This window comes from Myxocyprinus asiaticus, chromosome 45 (genome assembly GCF_019703515.2).
Source record: "Myxocyprinus asiaticus isolate MX2 ecotype Aquarium Trade chromosome 45, UBuf_Myxa_2, whole genome shotgun sequence".
In the NCBI taxonomy this organism is placed as follows: domain Eukaryota; kingdom Metazoa; phylum Chordata; class Actinopteri; order Cypriniformes; family Catostomidae; genus Myxocyprinus; species Myxocyprinus asiaticus.
Window position 1 is genome coordinate 23,466,377 of NC_059388.1, and position 26,867 is coordinate 23,493,243.

The window sequence follows — 26,867 nt, forward strand, 5'->3', positions numbered from 1 at the left end:
AATTACCTACTGTATCTATGGCTGCTCTTCTCTCCTCTATTGTGACACTGTTAATTCATTTTCACAGGTAGTGATGACAGACGTTACCACAACAACACAAAGCATCTAATCAAACTTTGATCAATTCGTAATGAGTGAGTTTAAAAGAGAAAGAGACTGAGTAACACATAAACGATTTAGATAACACCAAACATCCATTCTCTTCATTGGTCCTGTTTATATGTTATCTGATATTTTGCCTGCTGTGACGCAGAGCCATCCAGTCTAAAAGCCTGCTGATTACACACACTCTGACGATAACACACACACACACACACACACACACAGAATACTGTAAGACCGGCCTCATGTACACAGTGGTCACCCTGACTGTGTCCTTCCCAATGGCAATAATTTCTCAAACAAATGGAGTTTAACATCAAAATCAAGCCTCTTTAGAAAATAAGAAAATGAATGCACCCTAATGTCATGGTGAAAAAACTCATTTTCTTAATTAGTATTTTTGTCTTGCTTTCCAGTAAAAAATATCTCATCATCCCTAAAACAAGATAGAAATAAAATTGCATAAGATATTACAAATTGTTTTCAGAGAGTATATCTTGAATAGGTGTATTTTTCTTAACACATTTCTTAATCAAGCATTAATCTTACAAAATTTAGTTTCTGCTTAAAATATTATATATATTTATTTATATATTAAATAACAAATAATAAAATAATGAATTTGTCAGTGGGATAAGAAAAATAAACTTTTCTGAAAACAAATAATAGTTATTTTTAGTCTTACAATTTTACAAATTTGTCTCTATTTTTTTCTTAATTTTATTAAAATTTCTAAAATCTAAAATTTTACCAGAATACAAGAAAAAAAAAATATGCATTAAATTAAACGTTCACCAAAAATGAACATGAAAATTCTCTCATCATTTACTCACTCTCATGCCATCCCAAATGTATATGACTTTCTACTGCAGAACGCAAATGAAGATTTTTAGAAGAATATTTCAGCTCTATAGGTCCATACAATGCAGGTGAATGGTGACCTGACCTTTGAATGTCCAAAAAGCACATAAAGGCAGCATAAAATCCACTCCAGTGGTTAAATCTAAATCTTCAAAAGTGATATGATAGGTGTGGGTGAGAAACAGATCAATATTTAAGTCCTTTTGTACTATAAATTCTCCTCCCTGCCCAGAGATGCCGATATGCACGAAGAATGTGGAAGTGAAAGTAAGGATTGATAGTAAAAAAAATAATTTATATATTGATGTTTCTCACCCACACCTATCATATTGTTTCTGAAGTTATGTACAGTATTTAACCACTGGAGAAGTTTGGATTACTTTTATGCTGCCTTCATATGCTTTTTGGACCTTAAACATTTTGATCCCCATTCGCTTGCATTGTGAGGATAAACAGAACTGAGATATTCTTATATATAATCTTCATTTTTGTTCAGCAGAACAAAGAAAGTCATACACATCTGGGATGGCATGAGGGTGAGTAAATTATGAGAGAATTTTCATTTTTGGGTGAACTATCCCTTTAAGAGAATGACTTTTTGTAGCGTTCTTACAGAATGTGAGAGTAAACCAATGTCACAACGTCATAAGGCTAGAAAATCTAAATCAAATAGAGAAATATGTGAAGATGGCATAGGAATGGCAAGAATTGAGTTTAAGTGAGATATCAATGTGTCCCGGAAGTATTTGAGTCCTTTAAATGTGTGAGTTTGTGTGTCTGTGTGTGTTTGAGCGTGTCAGATTTCTGACGCAGTGAAGAAAGGCATGAATTATTCACATCGGCTCTCTCCTGGCTTGGCAGGAAGAAAGGTAGAATGAGAGAAGGGGAGGGAAGGAGCAAGGGAAGGGGAGCGGAAGTGGGAAGCAGGAAAAAGGGTGACGAAGGGGAGAAAAAGGCACCGGAAAAACAGATTGTTGCTTCTCTCTGACAGACGCAAGGGGAGGAGCTGTATGACGATAAAGTTTGCAGGAGTTCACATGCTCTCCTTGTTGCTATGGTTACAGCCCCCTGGCCAAACCCCAATAGCTCCTACTGGAATGTTTTGTTCTAATAACACACATACTGTAGATAGTAAGAACTACACACACATCCTCAAAATCTCAACAGTTATAAAATACAACAACAACATCAAACTGGATTCAATCATGCATATTCAATTAATCATCTTTTTAGAAAATATCTCAACCAAGATCCTTTTTAAAAACTACATATTAGAACAAGGTTGAATAATTATGATAATTTTACTGGGTAACATTCTCAGTGTTTAAGCCCAATGTGTTTCTGAATTTTCAAATATAACAGTGGGCCCTCTTAACATCCACTAAAGAAAGTGTCAAACTTGTTGATGCCAAGGACCCCCATATATGATGAACCCCTTGTAAGGGACTACCTTCCTTCTTTTTAACTGAATTTAAAGATAATGTGTTGAACTTGTTAACTTCCCAAAAAATCGTTTTTTTCTCTCTCTCAAATATTTCGTGGACCCCAGTTTGAAAACCCTTGTACTAAAGTACAGACAACATGGACAAGCATTCAAAATGCAATTACCTTTCATAAGGAGACGTAATTCTGGGTATAAGATTTGGTTGGACCATTAAAAGCAGTTAACGTTGTAACTTGTTCTTCTTCTGCCCAAAACCTCTGCACGTAACTCATCCTGCACCCTCCTGGTTTGAGGCTTGAAGGATACCTCAAACCATGCGAAAGGAGAGGAGTTTTTTTTTTTTTTCTCAAAGCAATCAGATTTTCGATTTTCACCTTGCTTGATTACTTCAGCATTTTGATGACAGATTATAAAGAAAAACCTTTTTTTCCTTTAGAATAATGTGAACTGACAAATTATCCACAATAAATACAGGGACTTTTATTAAGAAAGAAGAAAGGGTCAATTTTGATTTCATGTTTTATTTAAGAACAAGCGCAGAGAAGCCACAACACGGGGAGCTGAAAGAGGGAAATAAACGGTAAGAAAGAAAAGAGCTTTGAAACTCCAAAAAGAAGAAACTCTCCAAGTCAGCACTCTCAGTGGACTCCTGAAGAGCTCACTAATGAGAAAGTTTTCTGTATGTGTGTGTGGGCTCTCTCTTACCCGTGTGGCCTGTCTACAGTATCCCTCTCTGCATGTAACTTTTCTTGCTGAGTATGATCTCACTTGAATTGCCCTTGAGAATCCCGCCGTCATCTCTTCTGGAACATTCTAAAGAGCCACTCCTCACATCCCTGACAGCGGGAGGAAGCTCCACAGGATGGACGAGAGGAAGATTTAGAGGAAGGAAAGCTGGGATTTGCCTTGTTTGTGTCACTCTCAGTTCAGACGCCAGTGTATGTAAACCGTTGCAACATTTAAGCAAATCCGAAGCTCCTTTCGTTTTTACACGTTATGTTTTATCGACAACATCTGTGGCATAATGTCTATAATCACACAACATAATTTTTACTTGTATGTGTATAGTAAAGCACTTACAATGGAAGTATATGAGGCAAGGCATTCTGGAGGGTGTAAAAGTTGACACATGCAGTTTGTGAGCACAGACTTTACTTTCAAAATAGTATATATATCTTACCATTTATTCAGGTGTGTTGCCTTGCCCCACAGACTTCCGCTATAAGTGTATTACCATAGGTGCAATTTCCATTTGTTTGCACAAACTAAAAGATGAGACGAATTTTTTTTCTGTGGTAATTGACAGCATGTCACAGAGGCTGTCGATATAGCTGAAAGGGATAGTTCACCCAAAAATGAAAATTCTATGAAATGAAAATTGATTGGGGGGTGTTGCGCTTAGCTACATCAGTCCTGACGGATCTCCTTAAGCCACTAATAAACTAATAATATATTGATGATACTTTATACTTCCATTTGCCATTATCAAACATATACTCTACACTCTTAAAGATTTTCCTGTCAAAAAACAGTAAAGAACTGGCAGCAGTGTTGCCAGCATGTTACTGTAAAATTAACGGTGTCTTACTGTTGCTGAAATTAACAGCTAGTTACTGTTTTTACAGCTTCAGAATACAACTGTAATTTAGCAGCATATAGCTGTCAAATTACATACTATCTACTGTTGTTGAAATTAACAGCTATGTTCCCAGCATGCACTGCGGCATGAAGAAATTACTTCAATTTTTTACTATTTACTGGTTTATTTTGACATTGTTTTTGTTGTAGTCCAAGTTACTTGGATTTTAGTGTTCAGCTCTTACTTATTTACATAAAAGTATGTTTGTTAATTGTCACCACTGTTGCATTTTGTATGCCGAGAGTTGATATCTGTGTGTCTTGATAACAACCTAGGTGATGTTGTAAGTTCATCAAAAACATCAAACACTCAATTTACTGATATCATTTTGCTGAAATATCCTTTATTGTTTTTGCTTTTATGTTTTTATGTGTAATGCATCACTATTGCCACATATAGTGCCATTTGCAAGGTAGGATCAGATATTCAGTCTGACCTTAGATTTTGTCTTCCAAGTAACACAGTGCAATAACTTAAATTGATGGCTGGAAGAACATAATATAATAATAAAGAAGGTCCAAGGTGCCAGCTCAAGAGATCACTAATCACCATAATGGTGACTTCAATCAAAACACAACTATTGATAACAAAACAACAACACTAATTAAACTAAGACTTCTATTAAGTCTGAATAAATAATTTTGTACGTTTTTTTTTTTTTTTAATTTTTGTAGCTCCAATGCATTGCCAAAGCACACATACTTACGCACAAAGGCTTATGGGTATTTCACCATTATAACCCACAATGCAGTGCTATACTGTTATTTTATTGTGTACAGATTGTTGTTGTTTTTTGTTTTTGTTTTTTTCATAAAAAATACATTGCTCAATCCAAGCAAAATTGTACATTTAATATGTACATTGCTTCTAAGGTTGATTTATTTTTATTTTTTTTACTTCTCATTAGACAGACAAATGAAGGCTGATGTGAGATGATAAAGAACAGAGGTGTTTGTCAGAAACATCATGAACACTAACCATGTGCCACAAACTAAAAAAAACTGTTTTGCTGGGGGGGGTGTTAAAATATACATTTCAAAATGTCACTATAGCTTTCACCAAGATGATATCATGATTTTAAATGTTATTTTTCCCCTAATGCCTTGCACAGAACAGCTATTTACCGTAAAACTAGTCACTTCACAGTGAGCCTGCTCTTGATCTCCCAGAATGCAACATTTTTAACAGCAAACTACTGTATTTAAGAATCATAGTAGACTGCTGTAGGAATTTTGGTAAATTTACAGCAATTTTTTACAGTGTAGGTAGGCCTAATTCTTAACAGATTAGTTGCTAGTTCATCAACATTTAAATCTTTCAAATCAAACTTTTATGACATTCATAACTACATTAATGTATTTTCAGTTTAAACTGTCTATTAAGCATTATATAATGCAATAATGCTTAATGGGATATTCATGAAAGCTATACAATGTTAATATATTTTATATGACATAAACAACCATAAAGAAGCAACTCTGCGTCTGTATATGCTGTTTTTTTTATTACTGTTTTTCTATGAAACTATGCGCCAGACCAGTGGTTCCCAACCTTTTTACCTTGAAGCCACCTCTACTTACTGTATATGTAAGTATACACATACATCACCGCCCATGGATGCGTGCCCTCTCTCCTCGCGCTCTATGTGTTTGCTCGTGTGCACGCGCGAGAGAGCACTATCATCGATGGCCGTGAGAAATGCAAAATTATGATTATAATATAATGATTTTTGGGAACATGCATAACCGCGGCAGACATGATACTTGATACAATTCTAGCGGTTGACATTTCTACTGGTCTATTACACATCGACGCAGAGCCATGCAGCTGCTTAATGGTCTCGTTATAAAGCATCAACAAGGTATGCCATTTTAAGAGGTTTTTACAGTCTTGCAGTGCATGGTTATGATGTTATAGAATTGTCATGACCACTGAAGATCCAAGAAAAAGAAACCCACAAGCACTCGTCCACACGACTAGAAGCTACGTTAGAAGCAGAATACTGTAAATTTGGTGCACATCATCCTCACGCAGTTGTGCAAAGAGTCTGTTAGTGGTAGAGTGACATTTCATGATTTTTAAAAAAAAAAAATTTATGTTTGAGATTTTGCTTATCACGTTGAGTTAGACGAGGACACTGACATGCTGTTTATTGTTATTGCACAAATTATGGATTCGCACATTTTTAATTTGACCCACTATTTTTCTCAAAATCTTTCGTGTGAGTACGAGATTAATCTGTCATTATTCAAAACACTGTCCGTAATTTTGACACATAAAAAACAAGCAAGAAACTCTGCATAAACCATCTTCGCGTGGTATATCTCTCTCCTGAGTGCGCATAAAAGAAAGAGAGGGAGGGAGAGCCATGTGAGAGTGAAAAAAAGGTGCTTTAAATGCAAAAATAATTAACGCGCCTCTTTTAAAAGTATTTGGTATATGAGGGAAGATGCATTAAGGAGTTGTAATTCTATAACTTTGGGTATTAGATCAACTGTTACTCACGGTGGTGAGCACAAATAATTTTCTGCATTCGCAAGCAGTAATTTACACTCGCAAATGCGAGTAAAACACTCACACTGTAGAGCCCTGATTATTGCAAATAATTCACAAAATTTACCATATCCTAACTGTGTAAATTTTAGTATTTGTCATTATTATCTTTACTAAAATACAAATATTTGGGGACCAAAATCTATTTTTGACTTCTTATGGGGGGTCCCTAATGCCTTTTGGGTTTGGAGGCCCACCCCGCTCCCCCCTCAATTCAAGCACGGGCTAAGATATTTTTCTATTGTTCTTTAAATGTGTTCAGCAGAAGAAAGAAAGTCATACACATCTGGGATGGCATGAGGGTAAATTGTGAGAGAATTTTCATTTTCGGGTGAACTATTCCTTTAACTTGTATTGAAACAGAAACATTCCTTTAAAACAGGTCTTCTCTATCAGTGTGATAAAGTAAAGAAAAGAAAAAAAACAGTCTGCTGGGTAAATCTAACCTTTTAATCTCTTGACGTCAACTGTCACTCTAATTTTCTGGAGCAACATGGACGAACACTTAAAAAGGCATGAAATGAGAAAGTGAGACGGAGGCCTCTAAATGCAAATGAAGTCAGTGACTGCAGCAGAAAAAAGTTTGGAAATTTTTTTTGTTTGGATCCGAACTGAGTGGGCGCCATGGCTCTCAAGAATGTGGGCTGGCGAGAGAAAGAACATGTGTCTTCATTGTCCGTGGGTGGACAAGGAATGCTAGTGGCATTCTAATAATGTGGAACATGTGGGAGTCTGACAGATGAAGGAGAAGTAGGCAGTGCCATTACTGTTGTTAAAATAAGCAGAGAATTCACAGGGAATTGTCATGGAAGCACGGTTTTCAAAAGTTTGTGTATGACAGGGAAGTGCTGTTAAAATGATCCCCTCTCATCTTCTTTCAATCTATCTTTCCTCTTCAGTTCACCTGAAAGGACTTATTACTGTCCCCATTTACTGCGGTGACATCACATCAGATCAAGTAAAACAATCCTTCTGTGTCTTGTCACAGGAGGAAAGGCTCTTTGGGAACGGAATAAAAGAACTGGAGACGGTGAGAGAGACGCTTTGAAGATCAGAGGCACAATTTAAAACAATCTCTCTTGTCTTTACAGAGAACGGCTATTTATGACACCAAAGCTCTTCCAGGAAGAGATCTGTGGTGTAAAATAAATGCATGCACACACATACATGCAGAAAATATAAAACAGTTTCATAACAATACCTTAGTGAGCATGCAACATATCAGAAAGCAAGTATTTGGTTTTCCATAATGCCTTGATGCATGTCTTCAAAGTCTTTTAATTTATTTTATTTAAGCTACTTAATTTCCCCATAAATATACAGCATGTGAAAAAAAAAAAAAAAGTTGTAGTACATCAGTTACCAACCAGACTTGAAACTCATGAAAACCAATTTTGTTTGGCATCACTGACATCAAATCTTAATGCTTCAAGTGAGCGGGAATGAGATATGAAAGAAAGATTTCAGAGTAAATTTCGTGTTGCTCATGCCACGTCCACACTAATACGTTTTTGTTTGAAAATGCATCATTTTCTCTACGTTTTGGCCTTCTGTCCACACTGAGACAGCGTTTTTGACAGTAAATATAGAGCTTTTCAAAAACACTCTCCCAAGAGGATACATTTGAAAATACCGTCTTCGCATTGTAGTGTGGACAGGGTAAATGGAGATATCTGAAAACAATAAAGTAATTGGTGTCATATGACGCAGTCATGTGATCCATTCAACCAAGATGGCGTCTCATGTTGTAGCATCGTTTTTGTGCCTGTTATTCACTTTGATAGTGTCGTTAAAGATAAATATTACTTTGTACAACCGTCATATTGCATTCTTTGAAAGGCAATGAGAAGTTTACTTGGAATTGCTGTCTGGTGACGAACACGAGGACAATTTCATTTCAGCTCGTACATGGAACAGTGATTTATTGCATGTGCAGTAAGGGGATTAAGCGTTTTCATACGTTTTAGTGTGGAGGAGCAACTGCTGGAAAATGCTTGAAAACGGCAGTGTGGAGAGAGATCGTTTTAAAAACGAAAACACAGTTTTAAAATGTATTTGGATTAATGTGGACATAGCCTGAGACGTCGTTTTTGACAGCGAAAACTGAGCTTTTCAAAAATGCTCTCCCTAGTGGATCAATTTGAAAATGCTTTGCCTTGTAGTGTGGACAGGGAAAATGGAGGTATCTGAAAACGATTACATATTTGTCGTCATGTGACGCAGTCATGGGATCCATTCAACCCAAAACAACCAAGATGGCGGCCCATGTTGTAGCTATGTTTTTGTGCCTTCTACCCATTTTAATAGCATTGTTAAAGATAAATATTACTTTGTACAACCTTCACATTGCATTCCTTCAAAGGCAAAGGGAAGTTTCATCGGAATTGCTGCCCGGCGAAAGAACACGAGGATAATTGCGCTTCAGACCGTACATGCAACGGCGATTTTTCGCATACGCAGTAAGGGGATTTAAGCATTTTCATATGTTTCAGAGTTGACGAGCAACTATCGAAAAACACTTGAAAACGGAACTGTGGACACGGAGCGTTTCGAAAACGAAAACGCAGTTTTCAAATGTATCCGGATTAATGTGGATGTAGCCTCACACAATTATTGTAAAGCTTCAGAAGACTTGAAATATCTCATGCATGACTTGCATGGACTACTTTTATTGTTTGTTTGTTTGTATGTTTTTCATCCTTTTTCGAACTTGATAGCCTCTGGTCACTTTATGCTTGTTTTGTAAGGACATCAGCACGGACATTCTTCAAAATATCTCAGTTTGTGTTCCGGAAGAAAAACAATAACAATTATTTGTATCCATCATCGCTCTGCTGTACTCAAATTAACACATGTAGAAACACGGTTTCAAATACACACACACACACACACATACACACACTGACACGCACCTGCAGAATCCAATACCTCCTCAATGACGGGAGGCAGACGCAAGCCGCAGTCCATGGTTGTCCTGGCGACAGGCCCCAGGAAGTAGGGGGTGGGGGCAGATGTCAACGCACACACTCACTAATGAAACAAGCGCAGTGATAATAGTCAACAAACAAAAGAGACAACCACACACAGCCCTGAAGGAATGTCAGGCTCCACACACACTGTGCTGCGACGGTCGATACATTCTGAAACACACAGAGAGACAAAGACTCGGTTCAGTTCAATATCCTAGTAAACCACAGCACACATCACCATCTAAACTGCTGCTTAGAAATGATTATGCTCTTCCCGGAGAACTGTGCAATTCTCTCTCTCTCTCTCTCTGTATCTTTTTCCTATTGTCTCCTCTTTTAAAAACAAAGCTTGAAATGCACAGCATTAAGGATGTTTCAGTAACATTACCATTATCTGACTATCAAACATACACGGAAAGCAGTTTTCTGCTTACCTTTAATGAGATCTGTCTGCAGCTCAGGACTCTGACGGCTTAGGTTCCTGTTACTCGCTGTGCATTATCAGTCGTTTACTGCATGCCCTCTTCTTGTCTCCCTCCCTCTCTTGCTTGCTCACTCACTCTCTCTAGCTCTCTTGCTCCCCCTTTATCTCTTAACCTCAGTTTGCTCTTTTCTCATCTGTTAACACTTTGATTCCTTTGTGCAGTCAATTTTCTCTCTCTCTCTCTCTCTCTCTCTCTCTCTCTCTCTAAAAAAAACCTTACATGAAACTTTTGAGGGCCCTGTTGTCCCAATAATATGCAGAATATTTAGGGGCAACAATGAATGCATAATGAAGTCGTCATACATTTTCACCTAAAATTGTCATTTTGTCAATTGGTTTTGAAGGGTATCATTTGTTAGTTTGTTTTGATCATGAAAGATGATAAAATTTAGCAAATCCTGCTGTTTTATGAAGTGCATCATTAAGACATGAAAACTGAAGTTTAGTATTATTTGTGCTATGCTGTTTAAAGGGGATAGTTCACCCAAAAATGAAAATCCTCAGCATTTGCTCACACTCATGCCACCCAAATGTGTGACTTTCTATTTTCTGCTGAACAAGAAAAATTTTTTTTTGAAGAATATTTCAGCTCTGTAGGTCCATACAATGCAAGTGAATGGAAGCCAGAACTTTGAAGGTCCAAAAAGCACATAAAGGCAGCACAAAGGTAATCCATTTGACTCCAGTGATTAAATACAGATTTTAATAAGCGATATGATGGGTGTGGGTGAGAAACAGATCAATATTTAAGTCCTTTTAACTATAAATTCTCCTCCTGCCCAACAGGTGGCAATATGCACAAATAATATGAATCACCAAAAAAAAAAAAAAGAAAGAAAGAAAAAGAAAATAAATAAATAAAAAAAAAATGTAAAAGTGAAAGTGGAGATTTATAGTAAAAAGGGACTTAAAAATGGACCTGTCTCTCACCCACACCTATCATGTAGCTTATTAAAATATGGATTTAACCACTGGAGTCTTATGGATTACTTTTCTACTGCCTTTATGTGCTTTTTGGACTTTCAAAGTTCTGGTCACCATTCACTTGCATTGTATGGACCTACAGAGCTGAGATATTCTTCTAAAAATCTTCGTTTCTGTTCAGCAGAAGAAAGAAAGTCACATCTATGATGGCATGAGGGTGAGTAAATGATAAGAGAATTTTCATTTTAGGGTGAACTATCCCTTTAAATGAATTCTTCATTCAAAATACCCTCAGGTATTATTTTTTAATAATCAGAGGCTTTAAGAGGGCAAGAAAAAAATGACAGAAAAAGGACAAGGATGTAATTCTTTGTCATAATGTATATTGCCATTATCAAGTCATGGATGGAATAAAAACGCCAAATGTTACCATGTGGAAAAAGATCTGATCAACCTGTCTGGGTTTATTTCACCAAATTGACCATCTGACAGTGCATTATTCCTTAGCCTACATATCTCATTGATGTTATCTCATTAAGAAACTACAGCTGAATGAAAGACATTTAGCCATTCAGAGTATTGCTGAACATCTTTGTTTGCGTAGTAAGGCCATGCAAATCGCGGGAAAATTGCTTCGTTGTCAAAGCGTGACAGTGGCGGGAGAAAAAAACAGAACGAGCATTCACTCTGTCACAGCAACTTGATGGTGTTGCTTGGCAACCAAAAGGTCCGCTGAATGGCAACTGCAATGAATCATACCTGAAACAGGGCCAGAAATGTTCCACTTAAATGACACATCAAAACAGAGAGTAAGGGCATCAGCAGAAACTGATACAGGTCGTGTACACAATGTTCACTGAGACTTTCACATACTTAGCTACACAGTTATATGTTATATCTGCTCAAGGTTAGGTGATGTTTATCCATGAGTCAGTTAACACAGGTGCTCTGTTTTGACCATTCTGCCATAGTTGTCAAAACAAGTTTGTGTTGAAATTTCTGAGGAAAAAAGTTCAGATATTCTCTGCCGAAGAGACCCGACTTCATAGTGCGTGCGCGCGAATCTGCACGTGAGTAAATTAAAGATGCACTCAGTAATTTTTTCCTCATTAAAAAAGTTCAACTTCTAAAGACATGAATTGTAATTTTGCAATATATGTAGGAAATCATGACCACTCATATTAAAATTAAGACTCCAGTCATATCAGTAACCTTATAAAAGCTGTTTTATTCTACATGGAGTGGGTCCACACATGGGGGCGGCCATGTTAGAATCACATGACCAGCTGAATACTAAATCTCAGTAACTGTCCTGTTATTTGACACTTTCACTCACTGATTAAAGTAATCATGGCTGACTGTGCATGCTAAAACTACTGAATTTAAATGATGCTGCATCCAAGCCCCTAGGTGTCAGTTGCTGGATTTCCATCCAAGATGTTTAGCATTTTTTAAGCACATTTCTAAAAATCTGACTTAAGAAAATACGAATTGTTGCGTGTTTCCACTACGTACTGCGCATTATCATGAGGGAGCCGCCTCGTCATGATGGAGCAGCTGAATGGCCTCTCCCTACTTTGGGGACAGTTTTATTTGCAAGATTGGAGCAAGTATCTCATTTTATTAAATGCTTCCACTAGACAATGCAGAATAAGTGTAATATCTGATATAATGGGGCTGAAATAGATCCGTTGCCCACACACCGCCAGTCTATGCATACCTGGGAGCACCCGCTCTCAAAACTGTTCTGGCGGATTGTGAGGACCCACTTTATTGACCAGCTGTGGGTTAAAAACTTACAAATGACAAGCGTATGTTCAAAGAATTGTGTGCCAAGGTTGGACCTTTCGGTGGGCTAGTCACATCAAGCTATCGCACACTCAAAACACATGCACCAGTGGTCAAAACACGTCATCGTTTTGTGAATAAACCATTTCCATCACCTTAATACGCATTTTAACTAATGCGAAACTCTAGAAAATCTACCACCTCCTAGCGCATAATATTGTATGTTTTTAACGCCAGTGATGCAAGGTAATGTTGTCCAATATACTGGATTACTGTATGCTTAAAAGCTTCCCTTTGGAAGGCTTCCATATGTGGTGTTAAATGATTAACCCTTCCTTGGTCTTGCATGTTATTTTTTTATTTTTGTTACATTTATTTTATTCTATGCAGCAACTCAAATAGACACAACAGAAAATGCAAAATCAAACAACATGAAATCACATCTTTTTAAATAAAAATGATGTAAATATTACTAGTAATTATTATTTTTGTTTTTAGGTATGTATTAAAGGCCTGGCGATTTAAAATCGGAAAAGGATCAATATATCACTGTGAGATAAACAAGCCTAATTTCCTTCCTGTTTCAATGGCTCAAAAATGTCTCAGAAAACAAATTCAGTCCACACTTTCCATCCAGGTGCCCCATTTTGCATTTAAGGAAATTAAACTGCCCAGATGGATTGGGTTGCCTTGGGCATTGCCAATCTGCTACAAACACACTGTGACCTTGAGTCACAATGATTGGGTTGCTGAGGTCACAACTATACAGTTTCAAAACAACACAGAGAAAGAGAACATCCAGAGAAGTCCTGAATATCAGAAGGAAAAGCAACACAGGGGTATGGGATATGGGTTCATGGGATAGGTCAGGGAACTGAAGCTATTCAGGACATATTTAGACACAGATGGGAAAATGACACATGGAATAAAGCCTACAGAAATGGTCAGTTTTTGTAGATTCAATTTAACACAGCTGACATATTATTTACAGTATAGGCCTATAAATTGTTCAAATGGAGATTTTTAGTGGTGCTCAGAAAAGTATCACTATTACAATTGCTCATCCTTAGGGTTAGGGATTTGAACAAACCCCTGAGTGTTCATTTTTCTTTTGTGGGCTGCAGAATAGACCTTTGTGAATTCTATCCTTTTTGTATGTACAAAAGAGCTCAAAAATAGAATACTAAGCAATCCAAAAATCATACCTAAAAAAAAACAAAGAAAAACACCACACAGTAAAATAGACACATTGAAAATGAGAAATTAAGCATTTTTAATACAAAACTACACTCTAATAATATACAAGGCTGCTTAATCCATACTATACACTTGTATACAGTTATGTTAATATACAATGATTGTGTTCCCTTCATTAGGTGCAAGTTGGGCATTTGGTGATAAAGATAATTCAGTCACAGGTTTAATGATTAGATGGCGGTGGTGGGGGAGGAGGTGGGGGCTGGAACATAAAGCCCTGATTGGCCCCTGGGGGCCATGGGTGCATGCCAATGTGAAAGGGTGGTGGTCTATTATAGGGGGGGTACATTGGGCCCTGGAAGGGAAACAGGTGTGGATCAGAAGGGGGGTACATGTAGTCAGAATGTGGGAAGTGGTGGTGTGCATGATAATTGCTATGGAAACCGCCACCAGGATTGTGGTGTTGCCCACGTGGAACGTTGCGGTTCTGTCGGGGCTTCCTCCGGGCAGATTTTTGAGGAAGTGGAGCTTTATGGGCATCGGATTTGTCCTCTGGTAAGAGAGCAAATAAAGTCGTTATAAGAAATTATCTACTTTGGCAACTGACAAAAATAAAAATATGATAAATGCTGGCTTTTTGTAAGACTGACTGATTACATTTGTTTATTTTTAAAAAAACTAGTGGTTAGCACACATATCTCATGCGGGTGATGTAAGATCGAATCTAACTTGCAACATTTCCTGGTCCCATTCCCCCATCATTTCATGTCCCTTGTATAAAAGGGACAACAAATTTTTTTGGGGGGTGGGGGGGTGGGGATTTTTTCCCCTTTTTCACCCAATTTGGAATGCCTAATTCCCAGTGTGCTTTTAAGTCCTCGTGGTCGCGTAGTGATTCGCCTCAATCCGGGTGGCGGAGGATGAATCCCAGTTGCCTCTGCGTCTGAGACCATCAACCCGCGCATCTTATCATGTGGCTCGTTGAGCGCATTGCCACGGAGACATAGCGCGTTTGGAGGCTTCACGCCATCCACCGCGGCATCCGCGCTCAACTCACCACGCGCCCCACCGAGAACGAACCACATTAGTGCGACCACGGGGAGGTTACCCCATGTGACTCTACCCTCCCTAGCAACCAGGCCAATTTGGTTGCTTTGGAGACCTGGCTGGAGTCACTCAGCACGCCCTGGGATTCGAACTAGCGAACTCCAGGGGTGGTAGCCAGCGTCTTTTACCACTGAGCTACCAAGGCCCCCTAAAAGGGACAAAATTAGCTGAAAATATACCTTATATTAAAGGAGCAATATGTAAGATTGACATCAAGCGTTTAAAATGGGTACTGCAGTCCAAATGTAAAATATTGGAGAGAGTTGTCTCCCCCGCCCCCTCCTCCCCAGTCTCGAAGCTCATGCGGGCTGCCAGGTTGAGGACACGCAACAGGAATGAGCATACTGACAATGGGAAGTGACGAGCCTTACACTGTAAGCTGATCAGCTAATGTATACGTTTGTAGTGTTTTTATTGTTTGCAAATTATAAACCAGCTCATGTGGATTTTTTATAACTCTGTCAATGTTAGCTAGATGTATTGCTGGCTTCCATGGCTGCAGCACACTGTGTTTGTCTGCTTACTTGTTTCAAATCTGGCAACCCGGGGTGTCGAAATGCTATTGGGAAATGGGCAGTGGGTGGGATCACACAGGCCAAAACACAAACAGAAATTCCGGAACGGACATTTCAAAGTATAATATACTGGCTGTAGCATTGTTTTCGGAGAAGTCAGTATTTCAACTTAGCATGTTTCCTAAATCTCTGATAACATATTATGATAATTTTATACTTTAGTACAGAAAATATATAACATATTGCACCTTTAAAAACATGCTGTTTGACCCACCTGAGTTAGAATCGTTCTGTTGTCGTCTCTTTTGCTCTTTCAGCTTCTGTTTGGCCAGTCTTTCTTGCTCATCATCACTAAAGTCTAGTGCCTACACAGTATAGAGTGATCATAATCAGTGGAGAGGCTAAACTACTGTGAATGGGAACCACTTCTGATACTGATAATGAACTGCATGATTATGCAACAGAGATATTAGGGCAAGCATATTATTTTCTCCCACAAAATGTAAGCCGTTGTTGACCTGATTTTCCAAACAATTGTTATAAAAGGGGCACATTTACCTCTGGAGGTGGTTCCTGGTCATTTTTCCAGGATGCATCTGACCCTTTGATCCTAGTTTGAGAGGAATCATTTGTAAATGTACAGTACGTGGAAAATCAAAAAGCAAGGATATACAAAACCTAAAATATTTCAATAAAATTGAAGCCAAAAATAACACTATGGGCACACCCAAGCGTTCTGTTTTTCAGATAAGATACTCACTCTTTAAGTTGCTCTGTAAAGATGAAGTCTGTGAAATCTTTGATTTTTGGTGCAAAATAAACCGGGTCTCGGATTTTAAGATCTTTCTGGTCAATGTCTTCATGGGAATTGAACCTCAAAACATAGTAGGGCTGACAAACTGGACCAAAGACTTCAAAAACCTGAGGAGAAATCAAAGAGCTCAGTCCCACCACAAAGAAGCAAACTTAAAATACAAAAAAATACACCTCTAAATAGGAGTTATACATCTCTTGCCTTGCAGGTTGCAAGAGAAAAAAAAGTAATGTCATTATCAAAGAAGGTTACAAAAGGATGGGAAATAAATTTGTAACCTGCAGGCTTCACATTTCTGCCACAGAGAGGTAATTTTAACTGACCTTGCCAATAGAGATTCTGTCTTTGCTGAATAACACACTGTCCACATTCAGCAGTGGTGTGTTCTTGTATGACTCCACGATAACTACGTGACACAAGACAATTTAGGATGACAAGTGTTAGCACAATTTCAAAAGATTTAATAGTGTATGCTTAGAGTTTTGCATGAGAGGCAACTTTGAATAAGGGTGCATCTCCATCAGCTCCCTTGTTTATTATTCAGGGCACCGTCTATGGAGTCGCTCATTTCTAGGGCTGTCCCATTTGCAAAATCATTCCAGTGCACTGAAATGTTCACTCCCTTAAAATTCCTAGAATGCACCATAAAAACCAGGGAGCATCGTTGCTCACTATGTTCCCTTAATGGAACCGTCGTCATGTCTTCTGAGGTCTTTCAAGTTGTTAGAAGATGAGCACATAAGTGTAAAAATATTAAGTCAAAGCCTTATTTTCTCTCTAAAAGAGATGTTGTTTGTAATTAACTTTTATCCATAATATTCTTGAAAGGACAACAATCTTTTAAATATTTTGAGTATTAAAGGGATAGTTCACCAAAAATGAAAATTCTCTCATCATTTACTCACCCTTATGCCATCCCAGATGTGTATGACTTTCTTTCTTCTGCTGAACACAAATGAAGATTTTTAAAATAATATTTCAGCTCTGTAGGTCCATACAATGCATGTGAATGCTGACCAGAACTTTGAAGCTCCAAAAATCACACAAAGGCAGTAGACTCCAGTGGTTAAATCCATGTCTTCAGAAGCAATATGATAGGTGTGAGTGAGAAACAGATCAATATTTAAGTGCTTTTTTTAATATATAAATCTCCACTTTCACATGTGAAAGTGAAACTAAACAGGCGCCACATGTGACTTTCTGATGTGAAAGTGAAAGTGGAGATTGATAGTAAAAGGATTTAAATATTAATCTGTTACTCACACACACCTATCATATTGCTTCTGAAAATATAGATTTAACCACTGGAGTCTTATCAAATACTTTTACATTTCCTATATGTGATTCTTGGAACTTCAAAGTTTTGGTCAGCATTCACTTGCATTGTATGGACCTACAGAGCTGAGATATTATTTTAAAAATCTTCAATTGTTGTCAGCAGAAGAAAGAAAGTCATACACATCTGGGATGGCATGAGGGTGAGTAAATGATGAGAGAATTTACATTTTTGGGTGAACAATCTCTTTAAAAGAAGATGATTAAAAATACACTCCTTTGGAATTTTATTTCTTCATTTACAGTGGTGCTCAAAAGTTTGCATACACTGACAGAAATTGTGAAATTTTGGCATTGATTTTGAAAATATGACTGATCATGCAAAAAAACTGTCTTTTATTTAAGGATAGTGATCATATGAAGCCATTTATTATAGTTGTTTGGCTCCTTTTTAAATCATAATGATAACAGAAATCACCCAAAAGGCCCTGATCAAAAGTTTACATACCCTTGAATGTTTGGCCTTGTTACAGACACACAAGGTGACACACACAGGTTTAAATGGCAATTGAAGGTTAATTTCCCACACCTGTGGCTTTATAAATTGCAATTAGTGTCTGTGTATAAATAGTCAATGAGTTTGTTAGCTCTCACGTGGATGCACTGAGCAGGCTAGATACTGAGCCATGGGGAGCAGAAAAGAACTGTCAAAAGACCTGCGTAACAAGGTAATAGAACTTTATAAAGATGGAAAAGGATATAAAAAGATATCCAAAGCCTTAAAAATGCCAGTCAGTACTGTTCAATCACTTATTAAGAAGTGGAAAATTTGGGGATCTCTTGATACCAAGCCAAGGTCAGGTAGACCAAGAAAGATTTCAGCCACAACTGCCAGAAGAATTGTTCAGGATACAAAGAAAAACCCACAGGTAACCTCAGGAGAAATACAGGCTGCTCTGGAAAAAGACGGTGTGGTTGTTTCAAGGAGCACAACTGTATGTCCTTTATCTTTCATAATAACAACACTAAGTCTTAATATCTGCCACAAATGCAAAACAATGCAATTTATATAGCAATGTTGGTGATTAATACCAGATGTATATAAACGTGCTAACATTGGCTTGGTGTCGCAGGTAATTGAGTCATAAGTGTCCCAATGTACACTGGATCAACACACTTACCAGTGCCCAAGTTCAAGTTCACGATATACTGATTGACTACATAGGGAGCGAGATGAGATGCGCCCTAATAATACCTAATTGCTCTACAATGCTTGATATTGTCCCAATGGGCTCCATCTCTGTATCTTCTGGAAGGCTAATAGTCAGGTTCTCCACTGCAGGAAGGTCCTAAACAAACAAACAAACAAAAAAAAGGTAGTATGCAGTATGCACTACAATCTGGAACGCATAACTCTTTAGTGGTCACCTCAGTCTAGTTCACACTACTATTTATATGCATTTAGTTGTAGTACATATACAGCTGAAGTCAGAAGTTTACACCTTAGCCAAATACATTTAAACTCAGTTTTTCACAATTCCTGACATTTAATCATAGAAAACATTCCCTGTCTTAGGTCAGTTAGGATCACTATTTTAAGAATGTGAAATGTCAGAATAATAGTAGAACGATTTATTTCAGCTTTTATTTCTTTCATCACATTCCCAGTGGGTCAGAAGTTTACGTACAGTTTGTTAGTATTTGGTATCATTGCCTTAAAATTGTTTAACTTGAGTCAAACGTTTTGGGTAGCCTTCCACAAGCTTCTCACAATAAGTTGCTGGAATTTTGGCCCATTCCTCCAGACAGAACTGGTGTAACTGGGTCAGGTTTGTAGGCCTCCTTGTTCACACGCTTTTTCAGTTCTGCCCACAAATTTTCTATCAGATTGAGTTCAGGGCTTTGTGATGGCCGTTCCAATACCTTGACTTTGCTGTCCTCAAGCCATTTTGCCACAGCTTTGGTGGTATGCTTGGGGTCATTGTCTATTTGGAAGACCTATTTGCGACAAGCTTTAACTTCCTGGCTGATGTCTTGAGATGTTGCTTCAATATATCCATATAATTTTCCTTCCTCATGATGCCATCTATTTTGTGAAGTGCACCAGTCCCTCCTGCAGCAAAGCATCCCCACAACATGATGCTGCCATCCCCATGCTTGATGCCTCACCCTTTTTCCTCCAAACATAACGATGGTCATTATGGCAAAACAGTTCAGTTTTTGTTTCATCAGACCAGAGGACATTTCTCCAAAAAGTAAGATCTTTGTCCCCATTTGCACTTGCAAACTGTAGTCTGGCTTTTTTATGGCGGTTTTGGAGCAGTGACTTCTTCCTTGCTGAGCAGCCTTTCAGGTTATGTCAATATAGGACTCGTTTTACTGTGGATATAGATACTTGTCTACCTGTTTCCTCCAGCATCTTCACAAGGTCCTTTGCTGTTGTTCTGGGATTGATTTGCACTTTTTGCTCCAAACTATGTTCATCTCCAGGAGACAGAATGTGTCTCCTTCCTGAGCGGTATGATGGCTGCATGGTCCCATGGTATATATACTTGCATACTATTGTTGGTACAGATGAACATGGTACCTTCAGGTGTTTGAAAATTGTTCCTAAGGATGAACCAGACTTGTGGAGGTCCACAATTTTTTTTTACTGAGGTCTTGGCTGATTTCTTTTGATTTTCCCATGATGTCAAGCAAAGAGGCACTGAGTTTGAAGGTAGGCCTTAAAATACATCCACAGGTACACCTCCAATTCAGTACACCTCCAATCAGAAGCTAATTGGCTAATTGTCTAAAGGCTTGACATCATTTTCTGGAATTTTCCAAGCTGCTTAAAGGCACAGTTAACTTTGTCTATGTAAACTATCACAATACCGGTCAAAAGTTTTGAAACACTTACCCTTTATCATTTTTTCCCCCCACATTTTAGAATAATAGTAAAGTCATCAAAACTATGGAATAACATAAATGGAACTATGGGAATTATGTTGACAAAAATAAAAACTGTGTTATATTTTAGCATCTTCAAAGTAGTCACCCTTTGCCTAGAATTTGCAGACATGTACTCTTGACATTTTCTCAACCAACTTCTTGAGGTATCACCCTGAGATGTTTTTAAACAGTATTGAAGGAGTTCCCATCTATGTTGGGCACTTATTGGCTGCTTTTCTTTATTATTTGGTCCAAGACATCAATTTCAAAAACTTATTTTATAAATTTTTGTTTTATAATGAAATAAATTAATATGGTGGCACAATTATATTTTTGTCTACAAAACTAATTTCAAACATTTAAGCATACGCCTTCAGATCAAAAGATTGTTAAGATCGTGAGAAACATTTCAGTCAAGTGTTTCAAAGCTTTTGACCGGTAGTGTAGTCAATTAAAAGTGAAACATATCTGTCTGTAAACAATTGTTGGAAAAATTACTCGTGTCAAGCACAAAGTAGATGTCCTAAACGACTTGCCAAAACAATGGTTTGCTAATATTAAATTTGTGGAGTGGTTAAAAAATGAGTTATAATGACTTCAACCTAAGTGTATGTAAACTTCTGACTTCAACTGTAGATGTATATATTTACATTTAATCACTTAGCAGATATTTTATCCAAATCAACTTACAAATGAGGACAAAAACAAGTACATATTCACATTAAAGTAATACTTAAGTTTAAGAGCAGTGCCAAATATGCTGGAAATAACAATTAATGGTGTGTTCAAGTCCTCATGGGAAGTTTGTATTTACAAGGTCGGAAATTGTAAATACAGTGTAATGTGAGTTCAAGTGATTTTAATTGGAAAGAACGGACCCGTATTCCAATTTCATATTTGTTTTTCACTTACTAGCGGAGGCAGGATGCTTTTTTAGCACTAATACAACAAAATATAGAACAAAGCCACACATTAGGTGAGTAATCAATGCTTTATCTATCTATTTTATCATTCTTGTGCAGCCACATATAATGATGAGAAATTTAGTTTTGTTGCTAATGCTTGTTGTTGCATTAATCAGCAAAACAAATCTTATTTTCAGGCAAGTTTTATCATTATTCTACATTAACAGAACAAAAAATGCATGCAAACTAAACTGCAGTCAAAATCCTCAAGTGAAACTGAATTATTACAAATATGAATTTGTTTCCGCCATGATTCTTAAATAGACACCCCCAACTCGGAAAGTCATGGCTCAAAGAAAATCCAGAGTTTCCCACTCGTAATTACGACTCTGTGGTGCCGTTCGTGTGCACTTAACTCATGAATAGGTTTATTCCGACATTACTTGAAAGCACCATAAGTGTGCTGCATTTTGATGGGGAAGTCATCTTAGGAGATTTGCTTTCTTTTTGTCCAAGTGCACTTGAATAGCTTTCTTCTTGTTCTGTTTAGGTGCATATTTGCTTTAGTTTTACACAAAATCCAATCAAACAAACTGTTCTTTTGTGTATTGTTGATGACAGTCAACCTCATGCACAGATGGTTCTTCTTATAACCCCCACCCTTCACCTCTAAAAGTAGCTCATCTTGGGTTTTCACTGGTGCTGGCCCCTTCCCATTGCCCATGGCAACACCATCATCATCTTCACGGTGATTTATTATTAAAGGCTCGGAGGAGGAAGATGATGACGAAGAGGACGATGAGGAGGATGAGGAGTCTGAGTCACTGTGTCACATGTAAAACAAGCAATTCTTATAGTGAAATGTTGGGGATATTAGAGTTGGGATCAGATGCATTTTATGTATTTTTATCTCACCTGTCTGAGCTGTTGTCATCTGAGCTATTTCCTCTGCACTGCATACTCCAAAGAGCCAAGGATCCAGTGGCACAGAGAGGACTTACCACAGTTCCGCAAAGCATCTCTGCAGGTCCATACTTATTACTAGTGCACTGATCTACTTTGTGTTCAGACTGAATATTTGGGGACCGATCTGTGGTCTGTTGAGTCTGAACACTGGTGCACTGATCTACTCTGTGCTCAGATTGAATACTGGTGCACTGATCTACTCTGTTTTCAGACTGATTACTGGAGCAATGATCTCCTGTCCGTTCAGAATTAACGGTAGGGCACGGATCTCCTTTCAGTCCAGATTGACTACTGATGCACATTTCTCCTGCTGGTCCAACTTGGCAACTGGAGCTCTGATCAACTTTTGGTTCAGTCTGAAAAGGTGAATTGTTATTGTCCACCTCCATTTTCTCTCTTCCAGATTGGGTCTCATCTTGATCCTGCATGAAACAAGATATTATAAAAAATGAATAAGACAAAACACTACAAAAATGCTACTGTGGTCTAAGAGAACACAAATTAAGGTACACCTGAACTCCCAAAAAAGTGTGATTATCGAAATACACTTGTAGATTGCAAGTCTGTATCACTGATATAAGTGAAACCATCATAGGTTAAAGGTTTATAAGTTATTGATAAGCAAAGTTTGTAGTAGGTAGAGGGTGATAGTATTCCATAACACATTTATTATTATGTCATGTTTATTATGATATATGCAAGGATCCTTTTTGTGGACTTCAGTTCAGCTTTCAACACCATCATCCCTGATATTCTCCGGACTAAATTACACCAACTCTCTGTTGGACAGGCAGCAGCTAGTGAGACAGGGTAAAGTTCACTTCCAGCACCTGTACAATCAGCACTAGTGGCCCCCAGGGATGTGTGCTCTCCCCACTACTCTCCCTGTACATAAATGACTGCACCATCTTGTGCAGCCAAAACAACCTGGAGCTGAACATGCTCAAAACGGTGGAAATGATTGTGGACTTTAGGAGGAACACCCCAGCATTGTCCCCCCTCACCGTTCTAAACAGCACTGTGGCAGCAGTGGAGTCATTCAGGTTCCTGGGCACTACCATCTCACAGGACCTGAAGTGGGAGACCCACATTGACTCCACTGTGAAAAAGGCCCAGCAGAGGTTGTACTTCCTTCACCAGTTGAGGAAGTTCAACCTGCCACAGGCGCTGCTGATACAGTTCTACTCAGCAGTCACTGAGTCTGTCCTCTGCACTTTAATATCTGTCTGGTTTGGTTCAGCTACGAAATCAGACATCAGAAGACTACAAAGAACAGTTTGGACTGCCGAGAGGATTATTGGTTGCCCCCTGCCCTCCCTTCAAGAACTGTACATTTCCAGAGTGAGGAAAAAGGCTGGAAAAATCACTCTGGACCCCATTCACCCTGCCCACTACCTTTTCGAACTGTTGTCTTCTGTCCTGCGGTACAGAGCTCTGAGCACCAGAACCGTTTTTTCCCCTCAGGCTACCATCTCATGAAAGTTAAAACCTCCCCATTGAGCAATAACTATGTGCGTTACACAGCTTAGTCTATTTATCCAACATATCCTACCTCTTCTGCCATACATTCCCTTGCACTATAACAGATTTGTATTTGTATATACATATATGAGAGAGAGAGAGAGAGTCTTATTGTGTATATATATATATATATATAATTACTTATATTTTCTATTCATTTTTTATTTGTATTCTATTTTTTTATTATCTCTGTCTTGTTGTTGTATTGTTTGTGCACTGGAAGCTTCTGTCAAGACAAATTCATTGTATGTGTAAGCATACTTGGCAATAAAGCTCATTCTGATTATTCCTACATTAACTTAGTCAACAACAACAACAAAAAACATTTTATCCCACACGAGTTCATAACTGTAATGGAACTACTGTTTGTGGTTGCTGAAGAGGATATAAATGTGTCTGCTGCACGAGAGCTAGTTATTCACATTTAAAGTACAAATCACACTTTTCCAAAACTCAGCACTCATTCAGTTTAAACAAGTATGCCTAAATCAATATGAATGATCAATAACAAATATGAAGGCATCGACACATTTTTACCTTGCTATAAGTTATGCTTTCAGCGCTGGATATCTCCATGTTTAGATTTACACGTGAGAACAGCGTGAAGAAAGCGCTGCAAATAAGATTTTACGTCACTTGACGCCACAGCAACCGGAACCGCTGAGATGATTTCAAAATAAAAGCCCCAGTGTGGCTGAGTGATAACCTGATGATAACGGTCAAAATAAAATAAAAAATATATTAAACATTCCTTGACCATTTCTATTAAATGTTTTAGGATATTTTAATATTATTGAAAGAACATACGCTGGCTTTGCCAGGGAGAAAATCTGTATTGGTAGCATTAATCATTTGAGTAGGCTATATATATCAGTGGTTTGGACCATAACCTTTCTACAGAGACAATTAAAGTAAAACGTCAGTGTAAATGGATAGCTACACCGTAGCCTTCAAATGCTATAAGGTTCTGAATAAAATTTTTCCTTCGAGCCGGATTCGAACCAGCGACCTAAGGATGACAGTGTTAACTTCTACAGTCCTCCGCTCTACCAACTGAGCTATCGAAGGTTTTATATGACGTCATTTACAATGGAATTTCAAGGCTAAACTCATATTTTTTACTGTTAGCACATGATGCTCAGCACGGATGGACTGTTCAAACTGAACGCGTTCTTGCGCCATAAAAAAAGCTAATGCAGCGCAACGAAGAGAAGAAAAACACAAGTGTCTCGAGAAATTCTTTATAACTTCACGCCCCAGATAGCAACAAAAGGTGGACCAAATCTGGCTTACTTTTGGTACTTGGGCCGGTTGCATAAACATAGCCATTAACTTAAAACTTCGTATAACAAGAAGTCTGACTAGCTAAAGACGCCATAGGAAGCCTGTTGCATAAAACAAGAGGTGCGTCCCAAACTGCATACTTCTGCACTATTTTACGTCATCTTGAAGAGGCGGTAGTGGGAGTAGTATGTTTACACTGTAAATGCAACAAAAATAAGTGTAATACGAGTACCCGGATGATGCACTTTTTCAACCGTCAAAACGGAGTGTGGAATAAACCTTTTTCTCACTTTTTCTCACTTGCGTTTTGGAACGCAAGTAAAGGTCTGCAGGGTAAACTTCGACAGCGGTGAATGGGAGATCACAGCACATATTATTTTCACTTACCTATTTGCTCCATGAGCAAAAGAAAAAGTCCAATATGACATTTGAATGACTTTCCAGAAGAGGAAAAAATAGAGAGCGGTGGATTAGGAAGATGCCAAATTTACTGTCACTCTCTCAGCAGCTGAAATAGAAATCCCCTCGCAGCTGTTGTAATTATTTTTTAAAACTAATTCCAGGGTAATATAACACTAAAGCATAATGTTATGAACTTACACTCAGTATTTAAAAAAATTATCATATAAAAAAGTTTGCCAGAATTACGATGCTAAATAAGGCGGAAACGCGTCATCACAGTCTGTACCCCACTTGGGGGTTTAGTCTTGCCTACTTACCCACTTGTCTTACGTATTTCCGGTGTTTGGCCGCCAGTGTGCGAGTAGACGTGAAGACTGCAGTGTGTGGATGACCTTTGATTGCTGTTTGCAACAGCTGTTTTTGTCTTTTCACTCAGCTGAAGACTGATTGTCAGTGACTGTTATAACCTACTTAAAATAATAAACAACTGAAATTTAACCCATCTTTTTCATTTAATAATACACTACTGGTTGTTGGAAGTGTATTGTGCTGTAGAAAAATAAGTAAACAATTTTATTGTGTGAAAATAATTGTAAAAGTTGATTATTTTTACTCATTTTGATTTTCAATACTTCGCACATTAACAAATGTTTAACTGTAAAATTGCATCATCCATAACTGCTGTAAATTATGAAATAAGCAATTTCTTTCTACACTGCATAAAACTTAAAAAATAAAAAATAAAAAAAAACTTTATTCTATAAACCTGTGTGATCCATTAATAGCCACTAATACAAACCATTTAAATTACATACTTTGGCTTGTCATTTATATAAGACGACCAAAGACTGCTACACAACTTTATCAGTATGTGGTTACATATTCAAAGGATGCCAAGGGGTGCTGAGAGCAAATTAGTAGAGAGGGGGGCGTTATAAGGGGGCGAAATACAAATGCGTACATCCTAAAAACAAATAGGCTAAAATATTTGTGTAAGAATCTATAACTGATTTTGTTTGCCTTCAGAAACATCAAGAGATGACTCATTTGAATCAATAAGTACCTGATGAAAGGAGTTCCAACTCAGTCACACTGTTAGAATAATTTAGTCACATAAATTAGGTGTTAACTTTTATAGATGTTATAGATAACCGTAAGGATGGCAGTGTGTACCTCTACAGTC

General features: G+C 37.8%; 2 protein-coding genes and 1 non-coding gene across 8 annotated transcripts in view; all 3 read right to left on the minus strand.

Moving 5' to 3' along the window:
* Positions 1-10,129, minus strand: part of LOC127435484 (coiled-coil domain-containing protein 136-like) — a 43,785-nt gene extending 33,656 nt beyond the window's left edge. For all 5 annotated transcript variants that reach the window (XR_007896235.1, XR_007896234.1, XR_007896236.1 and 2 more), the window contains exons 1-2: positions 10,003-10,129; positions 9,512-9,739 (exon numbers count right to left, since the gene is read on the minus strand). Coding sequence is in view for 2 of the 5 variants with exons in the window: in XM_051689029.1 (XP_051544989.1) it covers positions 9,512-9,566 (55 nt within the window). In the remaining 3 variants the exon portion in view is untranslated. The remainder of the gene's footprint in view (positions 1-9,511; positions 9,740-10,002) is intronic.
* Positions 10,130-13,111: 2,982 nt separating this feature from the next.
* Positions 13,112-25,830, minus strand: naf1 (nuclear assembly factor 1 homolog (S. cerevisiae)). 2 transcript variants are annotated; one of them, XM_051689026.1, is made up of 10 exons: positions 25,292-25,378; positions 24,536-24,704; positions 22,427-22,899; positions 22,179-22,335; positions 18,928-19,021; positions 16,721-16,803; positions 16,344-16,504; positions 16,142-16,193; positions 15,858-15,948; positions 13,112-14,513 (listed from the first exon to the last, which is right to left on the minus strand). In XM_051689026.1, the coding sequence occupies exons 2-10, from the start codon at positions 24,572-24,574 to the stop codon at positions 14,185-14,187; spliced, it is 1,479 nt and encodes a 492-aa protein (XP_051544986.1). In that variant the 5' UTR covers positions 24,575-24,704; positions 25,292-25,378; the 3' UTR covers positions 13,112-14,184. The 2 variants fall into 2 exon arrangements, with proteins under 2 accessions (XP_051544986.1, XP_051544987.1); XM_051689027.1 differs by lacking the exons at positions 24,536-24,704; positions 25,292-25,378 and adding an exon at positions 25,670-25,830.
* On the minus strand, positions 24,980-25,066 carry trnay-gua (transfer RNA tyrosine (anticodon GUA)). The gene is given in 2 exon segments: positions 24,980-25,015; positions 25,030-25,066. It is a non-coding gene; the product is annotated as a tRNA-Tyr (tRNA).
* Positions 25,831-26,867: the final 1,037 nt, after the last annotated feature.

Coding starts and splice junctions, on each gene's coding strand:
- naf1 (XM_051689026.1), bottom strand. CDS start 24,574: ATGGAGATATCCAGCGCTGAAAGCATAACTTATAGCAAG. Junction 22,336..22,426: donor GATGACAACAGCTCAGACAG/GTGAGATAAAAA, acceptor CATGTGACACAG/TGACTCAGACTCCTCATCCT. Junction 14,514..15,857: donor ACAGAACGATTCTAACTCAG/GTGGGTCAAACA, acceptor CTCTCTTACCAG/AGGACAAATCCGATGCCCAT.